Genomic DNA, 16,430 nt, shown 5'->3' on the forward strand with positions numbered 1-16,430 from the left:
ACCATAGAGTGGTTGTGTTGAAAAGCTATTATACAATTGACTTCCCTCAGATTGGGTCGTTTGATTCTGCGAAGATCATGTAAACGATATTGACGTAGTCCCTACTGCGAATAAGTCTGGAAAAATAAATTGTCAATAGAATAGGCCCTTAAAACTTATTTGAAATTCCCCTCTTCGACCTGTACCACAGAGGGCATCTCGCGTCTATCAAACAAGAGGTGGAGTAACTAGGCGCTTTGTCCTCCCATTGGTTCTTAATCCTAATGGGGCGTGATTAACGATAGTAGGCGTTCCACAAAACCAGAAATCACGCAAGTTGTTGTTCATTCACTGCGGGCTGAGCTTAATTGAAACAACCCCTTCGTATTTTTTCTTTCTATTTTAAAGCTATTGCTTGCCTAAGTCAATTTCCTGAGTAAACAACCTACTCGTGAATGGACGCATAGATATTTTCCAAAGTTGAATTTGTCTGCTAGACTCACGCATCCTCCCCACTCCACAATGGATTTGGTCTGGAGCCTGTGCTTCGTTGGGAGTCTCTGCGCTTGGTTTGCATCTGCAGAAAGGCACAGCGTATATTGGAATAGAACAAATACCAAGTAAGTTAAACTGTTTGTGATCGCTTAGGTTTTTTTAGTCATTCTTTTTCCATTACTGTTCATTTGTAACAGTTTAGCGAATCCGATTCGCAAGTGCAACAAAGTAATAAGATGCAATCTATTGGCAGCTGTGCAACAAGGTAGTAACATCTATCGGCAGCTGTGATTGTTACTTTCATGATTGTCGGCTAGCTAGTCTACGCGCAACAATGCTACAGTAGCCTAACTGTTTATGTCTGTGCATATCGATGACCATGCAATAGCCTAAACCTGTTAGTGAACTGCATTAATGTGATTGTTCAGGGGTATTTTAAATGCGCGTAGCCTACTTCCTCAACTGGTTTACATACTGATTCTACTGAATCTGATGGAGATGCATATATGCAGCTGGCCGCTATTGTTATTATAATACATGGCAGTTACAGTATCTTCTTGGTCACTGGCTTCACTACTGCCCGCTGGAAACTTTTCTACAATCTGTTTGTCTGCCCGCTTAGAAGGAGTTGGTAGTTACACATAGTTATGCCATAAATCTGATGTATTGATAGGCTACCGTCTAAGTTACACAACTTTCAAGGACATATGGTTATGGATTGGGGGGTGCGTTATTATTAGCACTACCTTTACACCAAGACTAGCGACTATTAGTTATTAAATGTAATATTGATGTGATAATCAGTGATAATAACATTTCCTATTGAAAGACCCAAACAAACTAACAGAAATGTAATTCCACATTCCTTTATCAACAGATATCACTTTTTAAATGGATATGCCTGTCGTTGCCAAAGGCGTTATAACAGTCACCCAGAGACTTGACCGTGGTAGTACATTCTTCAGGAGAGTAGTGGAATATGTCCGTGTTGGTTTGAAGGTGTTCGTCCATCAGTGTGGTGTAGAAATATCGGTTGCAAAATCCGTTCCCTCTGATGGCGTTGATATCTCCATTTTAATTAGGCCTGTCTGTCTGTCCACTAAATCACTGGATCTTCGATGGGCTGACAGGATGGTACAGGGAGACATATGAAGGTTCATTTTTTTAGGTGGCAAGATGAGGAATAATGGTGTAATGAGACAGAGGAGGTAACTTGAAGCCTGCCCAGTAGGTCATATTATGGGAGTGAGATGGATAGCTTGGGATGGAGAGATTGAAGGCCAAATTGTTGGGGTTTGGAGACAACTGAATAGATGGAGGTCAATTCGAGTTATGGTTGATGGTGGTTGGGGTGAAAAGTTGGGAATGTGTTGGAGTGTGAGATTGAAACACACACACTTAGATACAAACTCATTCAATCACACATGCAAACAAAGCAAATGCCCAATCAATCACAGCAAGGCATACACTCTCACTTGTATGCAAACACGTCCCATCTTGTAGACACACACACACACATATATTCACATTCCTACAGTACTAAACTTAGTTTCTCCTCTGCTGTGATCCATGGAGATTTCCCATAAGGCAATGCCACTGCAGTCATTGTTCTCAGAAACACATCCATGTCATAATCTCAGAGAATGAAGTTACCAGTCCCAGATGTAAGCGTGTTACGTCAATGCAGGGACAACAATGATCGTCATTTCTGCAAATAAACGCTTAATCCCCACACTTGCTATTTTTACTGGATATCTGCACTAAATCTCTCCCTCTGGCAGCACTTAATCTCACATTCGCAGAAGTAAAGGAGAGTTCGGGAGAGAGATGTTTTCTCATTAATTCTCTTCTTTTCTTAGTTTTCTCTCAATCTGTCCCCCCCCCCTCCCCTCCCGACTGCTGCTTGATGTGCTGCTGTTGTTGATTTGTTTGCCTCTATCAGTCCTTTTTGCGTTGACGCCCTCCCTCTCTCTCCCCCGATCTGTGTGGCCTATCAATCAGTAGTCTTGATTAGAACGCTATAGTTTAATCTAATTGACAACAGACTGATCATCTCGGTCAGTTAGGTGTCTGCTTCTCTATATGGAATAAACGGTGTATGTGTCAGTTACAGATGCTCTACTATGCACTGGTGTGTGTATCGTGCGTGTGTGTGCGCCTTGGGGCATGTTGACTGCAAGGTCGCGGCTGCTAGTGAGCGAGCTACCGCTGTTTCAGTCCAACTAAGATCTGACAGTGCATTGGCTGGGTTGGTGTGTGTGTGTGTGCGCCTATGTGTCAACCTGCAAGCTTGCATCTGAGGTTAAGAAGGGCTTAATCATTCACATTGGTTCCCAGAAGTTGCTCTATCAGTATGCTTTGCTCTCTGTGTGTCCGTATGCGTGTGAAGGGTGTGTCCCATGCGGGAGGCAGTGTGTTAAAGCACCAGCTCCTAAATCACTGGCTGACTCACTGGCTCGCTCACTCACACACACACACACACACATTAACCCAGACTTCCATGCTTACACACTGCTGCACTGCATTTCTGTGATTGATGTTAACATTGTCTCTAGTGCTCTATGGACTATATAACCCCAAAGTTAAGCTATACTGTAGCCTACTCCTTCAGCTTGCTCCTTCTCTGGGTAAAACACTTTTTTTTCTCCCCCTGACAGAGCACGAGTACACCTCCCTCTTCCTTCTCCCTGTACCTGTCTCTCCCTCTCTCCACCGCCTCATTCCTGTTCAAGCTGATTCAGTGGCAGAAAGTTCACGTGTTCAATGTTAACTCTTTCCTCACTCCCTCATGCTAGAGTGAACATTCTCTCTGTTTAGCATATTTTCCACTTTATTTACACCTCTTTTCCAACTTAATGGCTTTTTCTCATCACATATTTCCAACGTAATCGCTTTTTCTCGATGCACATTTAATCTTTTTGGGGGGTTTAATCTTCTTCGTTAATGTTTTGCTTTTTTTAGCCCAAATGAGCTCTGGGATATTTTCACACAAATGACTTATCGCTCTATAGTGCATTTCATCCAAATAATTTTTTATGGTGTATTTGCATCTAATTAATGATTTTTATGGTAAGTTTCACCCATATGAGTGATTTTTGCAGGCATTGTCCAGACAATTTGGCTGTTTTTTTGTAGTGCTTCCCATACAAATTGGGGGAATTCTCTTCAGAGTGCCTCAGAACAGAACAGTAACTGGTGTGACTGATTGGGGTTCAGAGTGCACACGGTGATGAAGTGCCATTGCCTCTATCAGTCTGTCAGTCATTCTGTCACTGCGGTGGTCTCTGAATGCTGGCTGCCACTCAGGCCTCCCCTCTTCACACGGCTTTGGAACTGCCTCGGGGAGATTCATTCTTCCTCCTGTCTCTGTGTCCCCCTCTGCTCTCTCTCTCTCTCCACCTTTTTATCTCAACTTTACATGCTGCCTCTTTTCAGTTCATTTATTTCCTCACCTCCTACTCTCCTTCTCTAAAAGGGGAAGGAGGAAAGAAGGCTAAGAGGTGTGTACAGTTTTTATTGTTTTTGGCACCCATAGCCATTCACCACTAGGCACTTTGCCCTCTCTCAGCTTTACCTCTCCTTCAAGCTTTCCCCTCCACTAACCGCCATTGGCTTTTCAATGAACTCAAGCAATTTCGTCCCCCTCTTTCAGTTGTTGTCTCACTCTGTATGCTTTTCTCTTTGTGTTTATTTTATGGGGCAATGGAAGTGGTTGAACCAGTCTGAGAACTCTGCTCTGCCACATCAAAAACAAAGGTGTGTGTGTGTGTGTGTGTGTGTGTGTGTGTGTGTGTGTGTGTGTGTGTGTGTGTGGCGAGAGAGAAAAAGGGTTGGCTAGCCACATCTTCGGGTGACAGTAGGTGGTGTGCGAGATGAGGGATTTCTACATTGCTTAGACAATCTAAATTGTATCGCTCTTTTCTGCGAAAAAGGCTAGTTTTCCTCTTTTCTCTCGAATCCCATGTTGTTCCCATCTTTTTACACCCCCTTTCTAGTCATTTCTGGGAATGTCTCTTCCATCCCCACTCATTCTCTGTTTCTCCATCTCCCCCAAGTCCCATAATCTTCTCCCTAATCTCTGTCTAGTAAATTGGAATCGGAGGAAAACACGCTGAGATTGCGGACTACTGGTAATCTGCTGCGATAGGCTCAATGGTCGTTGGGGTGTGTAGACAGTATTATAGTTGGTAATCATCAGTTAAGCAGACTTTACCTCGACGACCATAATGACAGGTCAGCCTTTTATTTATTTATTTTTCTTCAATAATCTTCATTGTCGTCTGTCTGGGTGGGAGACAGAAGGTTCTAAATTGTATTGAGTACAGGAAGATGGTGAATCAGGCCAAAGGTTTTCACAGGGGTAGTATGTGCATGTTTCTCAACGAGTGTGAGCTTCCTGGCCTAGTCTTTTCCCGGGAAATGGCATATCCTGCCTATACAATAAACAATACCTTTCTCACACACAGGCAACCACGAACCCTGTACTAATTACTTATCTACACACTGAGGAGTTGATCACATTTTCTCAGGGTCATTTCAGAAATCAACACAATTTGTCTCCTGCCATTGAGAGTCATTTGATGAATAGTGATTTGATAGTGATCGGTTGTTTGATAAGGTGTGTGTGTTCTCCACCTCCTTCTCAATGTCTTACAACCTTTCAACCCCAAATACTGAGTATAAAAGACTTTCCTGATAAACAGATGTAGTAATATGATAAGTGTGTGTGTGTGTGTGTGTGTGTGTGTGTGTTCAGACTTGTCCAGCTACATAGTCATTGTCTTTGCGTGTATCCATGCATTTGTAATGAAGTGTGTAGGAGAATGTGTGTATGGCACTCCATGTGGTTGATTATTGTCTGTGTGTAATGTTGTGTAAATAAGGGTCATTGTGTGTTTGTCCTGTTGAAATGGTGAAATGGCTGGACTCTGGTTGTTAACTTGTTCCCACAGCAATTGTGCGCATATTGTCACTCGTCTACAGTATGGGCCACACTCTCGCTCACACTCTGCTCCAGTTACTACTGCCCCCTGGAGGTAAAGATGTGTAGTGTTGACCTCTGCATTGAATAGAACATCTCAGCCAATGTACTTGTACCGTCTCAATGCCACTGGCAGACAAACAATGGTCAATGCTCACAGACTATTATACTCTCGGAGGAATTCATTACGCTACGAGGCTCGACTGAGCGAGGATTGGGGGAAAAAAAGATTTAAAAAAAAAAAGTTTATCTTGCGGAAATCAATTTGGTAAAATCGATTTTCCTAGCACAGATATTTGCCTCTTGATAAATGTAATTTCAGTGGTGACCTTTTTGGTCAGGCTCTTACAGAAGTACAAATGACTCTGGGGACTGTGTTAGACAGTTGGAAAGAGCACACCTATTCATCTAACTCCCGCAGTTGTCCAAGATAAGGCAATTATGTTGCTGGTGCACTCTGGGGTTACTTTGTTGGAGGGAAGGAGTTAAAATCTTTGGCCAGGGGCGCTGTCAGAATGAACAATGGACAAAGGTAAAGTGACAGAGAAAGGCGAGATTGATGACAGAAGTCAACACAACCCAAGAATGAACCTGCGCCTCTGAATATTGTGTTAAGAGGGAGGGGCTAAGAGTGTTGGACCATTCTTTTTTCTATTAACTGTGCTAGCCTCTCTATAAACGGTGGGACACAAACTCACATGTTTGGCATTCCAACAAGGCCTTCTCTGATTGGTTCGGCGAGTACTAGGAGCAGGGAAGGGGTTGGAATGAAATGGGGAACTATTAGGCTTATTGAGTGATGAAAGAAAGACAGACAGGGAGAGGGTGGGGAGACCTGACAGAGATGGATGGATGGATGGATGGAGAGATGAAATGAAAGAAATTTAGCTGTGTAGAAAACCGTGAACCAGCACTACAGCACAGCCGGACTTGTATTTCAGAGGGGCTCTCAATCTCTTAACTGTTTTCCAGAGGATACATTCAGAAAGAAATGCCTCCCCTTTCATCCATGTCTTTCATCTCTCTCTTTTTTTAACACCTCATTTTCCCTCCATGTCCTTATGCTCGCACACACACAGTAATACCCCCTCTGTTTTGGAACAATGGACCCAAGGCCCCACCCCGCCCTTTTCCCCGTCTTTCCCCCACTCCTGTCCCCCCTCTCTGGGCCTCGGTGTCGGCTCTAAGCCCTTGTATTAGGCAGAGTCTGGTGCCGCTGAATGGACCCGAGCTCAGCCGCTGCTCCACCCAATAATCCGGGTTTGGACGAGCCGATTAGGCGGCCTCCGGCATTCCGATCCGCTCATGCGATGGCTCTAGACTAACATGGCTCTCGCTCTATCATGGTGAGTAGTAGGGCTCTGGTGGTGATTTTTCTGGGGTGTCACAGTGGTCAGGTGTTGTGAGCTTGTCAGCTGGTGGAACCTCATGTGCTTTTAAATAGACTAAAACTGAACCTCAAAGCAGGTGATTCTCCACACAACATCCATCTCTGGGCTTTTAAATGCACGGGAGCAGCACATCACTTGCTGACCGTGTGTGTGTGTGTGTGTGTGTGTGTGTGTGTGTGTGTGTGTGTGTATATAAGACCCTCTGGTGCTGACTGCGATTGCCCGACCTTTGATCCTGAGTGAGCCCTCCTCCCCTCAGAGGTCCCACATTCCACAGGGCGGTAGAGTGCAGAGATGAAAGAGGAAGGGGGGTGGAGGTGAAGAAGAAAGTAAAACACTGGCCAGAGAGATTAAAGTAGAGCGATTAGGCTCCTGCCCCTGAATAGGCTCTAATGCATCAATAATTCACTCTGTTCGAGCCTCTTCCTCTCCTCCAGTCTGGAGTCTAATTTTCACTAGACACAACACACAGACAGACACCGACGCAGAACCCCGACATCCATGGCTGGTTGTCTGCTACCGATGTCATTCATTATCCGCCCTTATCACACACACACACACATTCCTCAGCAGACCCAATACACACACACAAACATAGTTGCATATCTGTCATAGTTCCACAAGTCATCCATAAGCAGAGAATGTCACCCCCTCCCTGTAGTTATTTCTGCTCAGGCGCTAAACATCGCTGTTATTAAAACTGAGCATCCCAGGAACAACCGAGAGTATTAATCAGCTTTGTAACCATAGTGAGAGACAATTCCGGCACCATTTTCAATATGGACACTGAAAGGAAGAGATTGAATCTGTTTAGTTTGCCAGAGTAATGGTGACAATGTTTTACATTAACTTTAATCAGTCCGGATGCTGAGGACCCTTTAATGCCAAGGTGTAGAAGATAAAAGCCCCCGGGATAATTCAACTATTTACAATTAATAAAAGGGCCCCTCAGGGGTGTGCATTCATCCCCCTGTTCATTTTGGTTCATGATATATTCCATCAGATGAGGGTGTGAATGGTACCACTGTATGAAACGGTGGCATTGATGAAGCAACTGCAACACTCACACACAAAGTTTAACACAGATCAAAGTCATTCGCAGCTAGAGGCCTCTGACCCTCTTATTCACATGGCTTCCCCCTTCCCCTCACTCCCAGCCTGGGGGGGCAGGGTGGGGGGAGGGGAAGCAGAATTACTCCCCTGCAGGGGGACTTTAACACCCCTTTTTGTGTTTTAATTGCACCCCCCCCTTTTGATGAACACATGGGATGGGGGGGTGGGGTCAGTGTGTGCGTGCTCAGCGTGTGTGCGTGCTCAGTCATGTGGTTACTGTTTGAGGAGGATACTAGGTCAAGCACAGCATACAAACATGTTTGCTCAATAGTATTATTGATTTAGCTGGAATTGCGAGTGACCACTCTACAGTAGAACTTGTAAACAGTGTGTGGCAGCCAGACAGATAAGCACTAAACTGTCCTAGAGCACAGTCAGTGGAATAATAATTACTGGCACTGTGTTTGCTAAATATGCTACTATTATGCAGCTAAATGGTAGTTGGCATGCTTCATTAGAATACGGAGAGGAACAGTTGCTCTTTTGACCGGCCTAACACTACTCTTGTCACAGTGCCGTTAATCTGGTCATCTGCATTGAGAGAAAGCAGTGAAGCGGGGAGGCAGAGAGGGTTGTGCTGGAGGGGAGGGTCAGTGGGCATTAGGGGCTTGGAGTTTGTAGCCACAGCGTCTGTCCTTTTAACCAGGGGGTTCACCGGCAACAAGCAACAACACCAGCCAATGAGCGACGGGCCTCTCTGTGCTCATGCACTTTGATCGTTACTCACACATATGGACATTGTCACACCAGCACCCCCCACTCCCTCCCGGAACACATCCCAAATGTCACTTGTTGCATTCTTTGCTTTCATGGAGTGAAGCTGGAATTCTCAACAAAAAAAACCCACATTGGAGCCATTTTGGCTCTAGGGTGAGTTTTCATTGGCAGATGTGCAAATACACACCCCCAGGGCTACGGAGCAACCAGAGCTGTACGGTGTAAAATAGGGTGGATATAACACACCACACACTAGCTGGCTTTGTGAAAGTACCCCAAATGCAGAGTTGCACATGTATTCATTGCAAAAGCAATAACATTCGATCTAAGACACACATTCGGGTGTGGACATATTTGAATCCGGGTGAGTTTACTCCACTTCTCCGTTACTCTGGGCACCCTGGTGATGCGGACAGTTTCAGGCAGGAGGAGATGGTAATGGATAAGCACATCTTGAGTAACTGAACACTTGGTGGTGGGGGGTGGTGGTGGTATGTCGCTAGAGCTAGCTACCGCTCCCTCCAGGTTGGTGTGTGTGGTGATGGATGGGGATGAATGCATATCTCTGGGATAAATAATGGTAGAGGAGGAGGAGGAGGAGGAGGGTGGGAGGGCTGTGCTTTTTACTGGGTGGAACTAGGGGACCTCCGTACACGACACAAACAGTCCAGGAGAGACACTTGTGTCGTGTAAAGCGACTCCCCTTGGAGTGGAACAGTGTGAAGACGAGGGTTTTCCCACACCACACGTCCCCTAAAGAATTACCTTCGTTCTTTTCTCTGTTAGCCAAATGGAAAATGGAAAGGCTTTTAAAATACCCATACATTTGTGAATCATTACATTAATCAAGTTTGCAACACTATGCAATATGGTTTAGATTAGAAGCTCCTGTATAGTTTGAATTGCTACCCTTATTTTGTTTGTCTATATACTATGGCATTTACATTATGCTAATAGCTGCACTCACACATGAAGCATGAATCACATCCGAGGCTAGTAGGGCAGAAAAGTTGCAAATCCGTTGTTGAAGAAAGATAGATCTCACTAGACATATTTTACAAATGTAAATCCACCCTAGGACTGCTGTTGTAAAAAGCTAGGAGTGGAGGGAGGGAGGGAGGGAGGAGAAGCATGCAGACAGTCTGACTGCTTCCCGAGGGGGAGTGTAGCACGAGACAGAAACGGACAGGGACCAGACCTGTGTGTCCGTCTGTCCTTAATGAAAAGGGGAAATGTTCAGGAGAGACCTGGCCTCCTCATATTCCTGCCTCTCACTCTTTCTGGGCGACGGTGTGTTTGTGATTAGGCATTCTGTACCCCTTGTCTGTGACGGCCTGGTGTGTAGCTCTGGCTGCAGTTTAGTGTCGATACTCATCTCCCGGCCCGGTGTCCTGACTGAATGCTAATAATTTTCTGTAAACATCGCTGGGTTCCCGGGGGAGCCGGGATCAATGTGCACTCAGGATTAGCTCCCAGCACAGCCCAGCGCTTCTGCTGCTGCTGTCCACAATCATCCATATTTATGCACACATCCACCCAGCTCACTTCCCCACTTAGTGTTTCCTCCCTACCTGCTGCTCATGCCTCTCCATCTCCTCCATGATTTCCCCTGTTGAATCCGGGGCACACATCACCGGTCGATACATAATCACGAATTTGGTGGTTGTATTTTAAGCCATCGCCGTACTTATCAATCCCGATGCCACTTGTGACTCGACTAACCCCCTCCGTCCCCCGTTGCTCTTCGTCCTCAGGTTCCTATGGGACGACTATGCGGTGGAGGTGCGGCTGAACGACTACCTGGACATCGTGTGCCCCCACTACCCGCTGGGCGAGGTGGCATCGCAGGATGCTGAGCGCTACGTGCTCTACATGGTGGAGCGGGAGGACTACGACGCTTGCAAGCCTCAGTCCTACGACCAGATGCGCTGGGAGTGCGGCCACCCCTTCGCACCCCACGCTGCTGAGAAGTTCTCAGAGAAGTTCCAGCGTTTCACCCCCTTCACCCTGGGCAAGGAGTTCCGCCAGGGAGAGAGCTACTACTATATCTGTAAGTGTCTAGCTAGCAGATAGTCCACCATTTTATTTATCCATGTGAATAAATTCTTTCTAGAGAATTTGGTAAGAGAACTTAAAGGGACAAAGTCAATGTCTGTTAGATGTTTTCAGACCTCAAAAGTAGTCTAATGTCAAAATGAGAGTGGGGTGAAATTGCACTTTTAAATCGGGAAAAATGTGATTGGAAAAAGCACTGCAGATGATATAGAAGTGTATACAGTAAAGTTTGACCTTATGACCCTTGGCAAAGCATCCAGGCAAACAAGTTGTCATCTTGAAGGCTTATGTTACCATTCAGTGAATGTTGGCGTGCTATGTTGTGTTGTTGGCATGCTATGTTGTGCGTTAGTGCTCACATGCTAGCTAGCAGATAGCCGGTGGCCAGTCACCCAGAGAGGCGACGCCGTGACCCTGAGTGTGTTGTAATTAGATGAGCGACGGGACACACACTGCCTGCTCACAGATGTCTGCAGGCCGCGTGTGTGTCCATGCATGTATATTCACGTGTGTGTGTGTGTGTGTGTGTGGAGGTGGATTAAGGCCACATGGGAAGATAAGTGCATTAGTTTGTCTGTAATTAACGCTCGTCTTTGTTCCTTCCCCTCTCCAGCCAAACCTCTGCACCACCACGGACAGGAGTGCCTCAGGCTCAGGGTAGATGTCGTAGCTGCTGATGGTAAGTTTCACTGCCCTAGTGGTTGGGTGGAGAAGTGTACTGAATAGGCTTTTGCCTGCGTCCCATAGTGAACTACTTTTAACCAGGCCCTGGTCAAAAGTAGTGCACTGTATAGGGAGTCGGGTACCATTTGGAATGTAGCCTTTGTTTGATAATGATGATGATTTTAGCTCCAGGCTGCAGTAAGGCAGATGGATTGATTTGTTATTTTTCTCATCCAGGATCTCAAGAGGCCAGGGTTGCAACTGGAAGAGCTGGAGCTGGGGGTGGAGCGCACAACGTCTCCAACAGACTGCCTGCAGGTATGTTAATGAACAAACCATTGACCAGTTGTAATCTCTATGGGCCAGTTATACTTGACCCTAGGACTGAAAGTTTGGGAGGGATGATACTTAAAAATATATTTCAGCGGCGATTCTTCATTGAGCATGCTTTTCAATCCAGAACTAGGATTAATCTGTGTAAGGAATCCGGGTTAACATGGACTAATGTATATTCTATATTTTCTCCATATAGATGACCCAGTGGTAATCCTCCCAGATGTCCAGAAAAGCATGCGGACAAATTCAGCGGTTTCGACAGCATCCTTCTCCATCCTCTCATTGATGGTGCCAGTCTTATTATTTCTGTCGTTACAGTGAGACTCTGAAAGAACTACAGATCCTATAGACTTGGAGTGACTACAATGAAGTTGGTCTGTGGGGAACCACAGACACAAAAGACAGTTCTCAAAGCCCTAGTGCTGGTCACTGGGAGGGCCATTTTTTAATGTTGTAAATACAGATGGACATACATTCACTAAGTGTGCTGAGTGAGACTTTGGTTGGAGTTTTGTGAGGAGGCATTAAACTATCTCCTTACTTTTTTAAGATGTCAGTATTTCCTGCACAGATTTTGTTCTTTAATGTTAGTATTTTTTTTATTTTTTTTACACTCCTCCAAAAAACAATTCATTTTGGAAAAGTGAGGAAGAAAAAATTAAGACGAACATAAACTGGAATGGATGAAGAGCAATCACTGAAGACAAAGCTAACGGGCTTTCCTATAATGGACAACTGTTTGTATTTGATATGAATTTGTATTAGGAAAAAACAGCATTTAGTGCATCATCTTCTCTAACCGTTTGAGCCAAAGAATACAGTGATCATCTCTCCAGTATCTATTCTATTCCAACCGTGACTATTGTGTACTGTTAATTGTATTGAGTGGCACTAAATGTCCAAGTGATTATTTCTCAATGTAGCATCGACCAAAAGCAGGGAATGTGTTAGCTAACTATCAATGTTCCTGTGCAGACTCGACCATGTGCTTTCACAGCACTAACCATACAGCACAACAGACATGCAACACACTATTCAGTTGTCCAGTCTGACTGAGGCACAGACTGACTGACAGACTGACTGACACCACAATGCAGACTCATAAAGGGAGACTACATGGAAAGGAACGGTGTTGTGTACATTTTCTGAAAAAAAACATGTATAAAAGTTTGCTGCTGAAAGATTAACCTAATATTGTAAGTTTATCAAATGCTATGTTTACTAAGGGTGAGCTCTCTCTGAGAAAGGAGTGTTCACGGGAGTGGGAGAATGAGTGTTTCAGTGAGAAAGTGTGCGAGGGAGGGAGAGGTCAAACAAAATGTTAAATCTGCCAAAAGCAAACATGTTGTGTGTAGCAGGGGAAGGCGGACCTTCTCTGTTTTGTCGGATCATGCACTCGTACTGTTTTAAACTAGATCACCCAGACTGATCTATACTAAGCACAACACTCGCCAGAGTGTTTCACTATGTAACACTGTCTGTTGCATCTAACCTCTACTTCAATCACTAAAAAGACAACCAAGTAAAAAAAAAGGAAGACATTTTATTCAGACAGTTCTGATTTGATTGGACATCATTTACAATTTGGTTGTACTTTAATGCGGTTCAGCGTTTTACAATAAAGCAAAGATCTTGGGAAATACTACTCCGGAGAGATTATAGGACTACACCCACTGAAATCACAAGACACGGCACGAATCTTAGCTGCCAAGCTCAACTAGACTTTCACGGGGTGGTTTGAACGTCAGACGCAACGGTATATGACTAACATTGAGTCAATCCTTTTTGTTCTTAGAAAACGTGTTACCTTATTGTGTACATGTGGTAGTGAAGTGTATTATATGTGTATATATAGAATATTATATAAAGAATCCATTTGATAAATGTGAAATTTCCATGTGAAATAAAATATATTTTTGAAAACGAGCTCAGCACTTCCAATGGTTTCTCTTCCCTTTTCTTTGACTATCATTTTCCAAATGTTTAACATTTTTCCATCCCCTCTTAAAATGATCTGATTTCCATTATATTACAGTGCAAAAAAAAAGTATCAGTTGATAGCTGTAATAATGGTCACTCATATCAATATTGAGTTAATAAATAGATGTTCATGACAGTTTTTCCCAGGCCAAAGTCTTGGCTCATGACAGGAAAAGATTACAATGGAGACAGAGCTGTGTATGTCATTAACAATAGGCTTGGCCTTTTTGGCAAGGAGGTCTAAAACTACAGGTGTGATCCTACTCTTGTCTTTATATCTAAAGTTTTGTGGACCTCCGCCCGTATCTACCCCTCTCCCCCTCGTTTCTCCTTCATATCCACCTCTCTGCTATCCCACAGTAGTCCGTCTCTCTATTTCCATCCATTGTTCTCTCTCTCTTCCCAGAAGAGCTTTACGGCCGTGACAGTAAAAGCAGCTGTGACACGAAAGTGTGGTGGTGCCACAGCCACTCCCCTGTGTTTTCAAAGTGATTGTCATAAATTAGGCCCAGCAGACGGCTGACCCTTCAGAGAGCCTCAACATAATGGGAGCCTGTTGAGGAGAATTGCTCTTCTGTTGACTCCTGACTCGCTCGTCCACTGCTTTGACATAAGGGTGAAGAGCAATGAGGAACACGTGTAAAATCTTTATCTCCTGTACTGAATGTAAGGGCAGTCTAGACACTGAATTAGAAAAATCTTATTCAATTGTGTTTTTAGGCCGTAAACATCAAGCGCTAGTGCTGTTAGACATGTAGCCATATATGACACAACCATTTCCTGATACTATGAGCCAATCTCATAGGTCATATCAAGCAAAGCATTTTATATCAGGAGTCATAGACATAGTTGAACTTTCTAAGAGCTGCATGAACAACATAGAAGCAGGACTGATGTCGGAGACACAGTGAGAGGCTCACAATTTGGAGGACAACAGAGTGGGTTTGGCACAGCCAGCAGGTCTAGCCCTGATTTTTTAGACCGAGTCAACCAACCAATCAGCAGGACACAGCATGGGTCGTGGCCAGCAGACGTTAACCCAATAACAGAGTAGGTAGGATACAAGAGTCAGGAGTTTCCAGAGCCTAGGGGGAGGTTATCTAAAGTTATGGTAGCCATGTGTGAGTCCCAAATGGTACCCTATTCCCTTTTTTAGTGTGCTACTTTTGACCAGAGCCTTATGAGCCCTGGTCAAAAGTAGTGCACTATATAGGGAATATGGTGCCATTTGGGACACCATGTTGTAGCATCTGTAACCTGCCTGGGCGGCACTGTGGTTGTGGAAAGCTAGCTAGCATCTCATTACTAGTGTGTTCAGCCAGTGGCTTATTGGAACAGGAACCGTGGGAACACAATAGGCTGACCTGTGGCTGACTTGATCATTTCATTCTAGTTCTTCATTATGCAGTGGTGTGCGCACATTTATTTTTTTTATTTTTTATTTTTTTTTCACCTTTATTTAACCAGGTAGGCAAGTTGAGAACAAGTTCTCATTTACAATTGCGACCTGGCCAAGATAAAGCAAAGCAGTTCGACAACATACAAAAACACAGAGTTACACATGGAGTAAAACAACATACAATCAATGATGCAGTAGAAAAAAAATAAAAAATAAGACTATATACAATGTGAGCAAATGATGTGAGATAAGGGAGGTAAAGGCAAAAAAATGCCATGGTGGCAAAGTAAATAAAGTATGGCAAGAAAAACACTGGAATGGTAGATTTGTAGTTTGAAGAAAGTTAAAAGTTAAAATATAAATAATATGGTGCAAAGGAGCAAAATAAATAAAATAAATAAATACAGTAGGGGAAGAGGTAGTAGTTTGGGCTAAATTAAAGATGGGCTATGTACAGGTGCAGAGATCTGTGAGCTGCTCTGACAGCTGGTGCTTAAAGCTAGTGAGGGAGATAAGTGTTTCCAGTTTTAGAGATTTTTGTAGTTCGTTCCAGTCATTGGCAGCTGAGAACTGGAAGGAGAGACGACCAAAGGAGGAGTTGGCTTTAGGGGTGACCAGAGAGATATACCTGCTGGAGCGCGTGCTACAGGTGGGTGCTGCTATGGTGACCAGTGAGCGGAGATAAGGGGGGACTTTACCTAGCAGGGTCTTGTAGATGACCTGGAGCCAATGTGTTTGGCGACGATTATGAAGTGAAGGCCAGCCAACGAGAGCATACAGGTCGCAGTGGTGGGTTGTATATGGGGCTTTGGTGACAAAACGGATGGCACTGTGATAGACTGCATCCAGCTTGTTGAGTAGGGTATTGGAGGCTATTTTGTAAATGACATCGCCGAAGTCGAGGATTGGTAGGATGGTCAGTTTTACGAGGGTATGTTTGGCAGCATGAGTGAAGGATGCTTTGTTGCGAAATAGGAAGCCAATTCTAGATTTCACTTTGGATTGGAGATGATTGATGTGAGTCTGGAAGGAGAGTTTACAGTCTAACCAGACACCTAGGTATTTGTAGTTGTCCACAAATTCTAAGTTAGAACCGTCCAGAGAAGTTATGCTGGATGGGCGGGCAGGTGCAGGCAGCGATCGGTTGAAGAGCATGCATTTAGTTTTACTTGTGTTTAGGAGCAGTTGGAGACCACGGAAGGAGAGTTGAATGGCATTGAAGCTCGTCTGGAGGGTTGTTAACACAGTGTCCAAAGAAGGGCCAGAAGTATACAGAATGGTGTCGTCTGCGTAGAGGTGGATCAGAGATTCACCAGCAGCA

General features: G+C 44.4%; 1 protein-coding gene across 1 annotated transcript; it reads left to right on the forward strand.

Moving 5' to 3' along the window:
- The first annotated feature begins 332 nt into the window (after window positions 1-332).
- Window positions 333-13,656, forward strand: LOC115173277 (ephrin-A1). The gene is made up of 5 exons (XM_029731222.1): window positions 333-599; window positions 10,431-10,726; window positions 11,345-11,410; window positions 11,632-11,712; window positions 11,927-13,656. The coding sequence occupies exons 1-5, from the start codon at window positions 502-504 to the stop codon at window positions 12,049-12,051; spliced, it is 666 nt and encodes a 221-aa protein (XP_029587082.1). The 5' UTR covers window positions 333-501; the 3' UTR covers window positions 12,052-13,656.
- The last annotated feature ends 2,774 nt before the right edge of the window (window positions 13,657-16,430 follow it).

Source organism: Salmo trutta, chromosome 34, assembly GCF_901001165.1.
Source record: "Salmo trutta chromosome 34, fSalTru1.1, whole genome shotgun sequence".
Classification (NCBI taxonomy): Eukaryota; Metazoa; Chordata; class Actinopteri; order Salmoniformes; family Salmonidae; genus Salmo; species Salmo trutta.

What these genes read in the sequence shown, in the direction of transcription:
- LOC115173277 (XM_029731222.1), top strand. Translation starts at nt 502, where the DNA reads ATGGATTTGGTCTGGAGCCTGTGCTTCGTTGGGAGTCTCTGCGCTTGG. An exon ending in TGGAATAGAACAAATACCAA is followed by an intron (nt 600 to 10,430) that starts GTAAGTTAAACT and finishes CTTCGTCCTCAG; the next exon opens with GTTCCTATGGGACGACTATG. An exon ending in CTCCAACAGACTGCCTGCAG is followed by an intron (nt 11,713 to 11,926) that starts GTATGTTAATGA and finishes TTCTCCATATAG; the next exon opens with ATGACCCAGTGGTAATCCTC.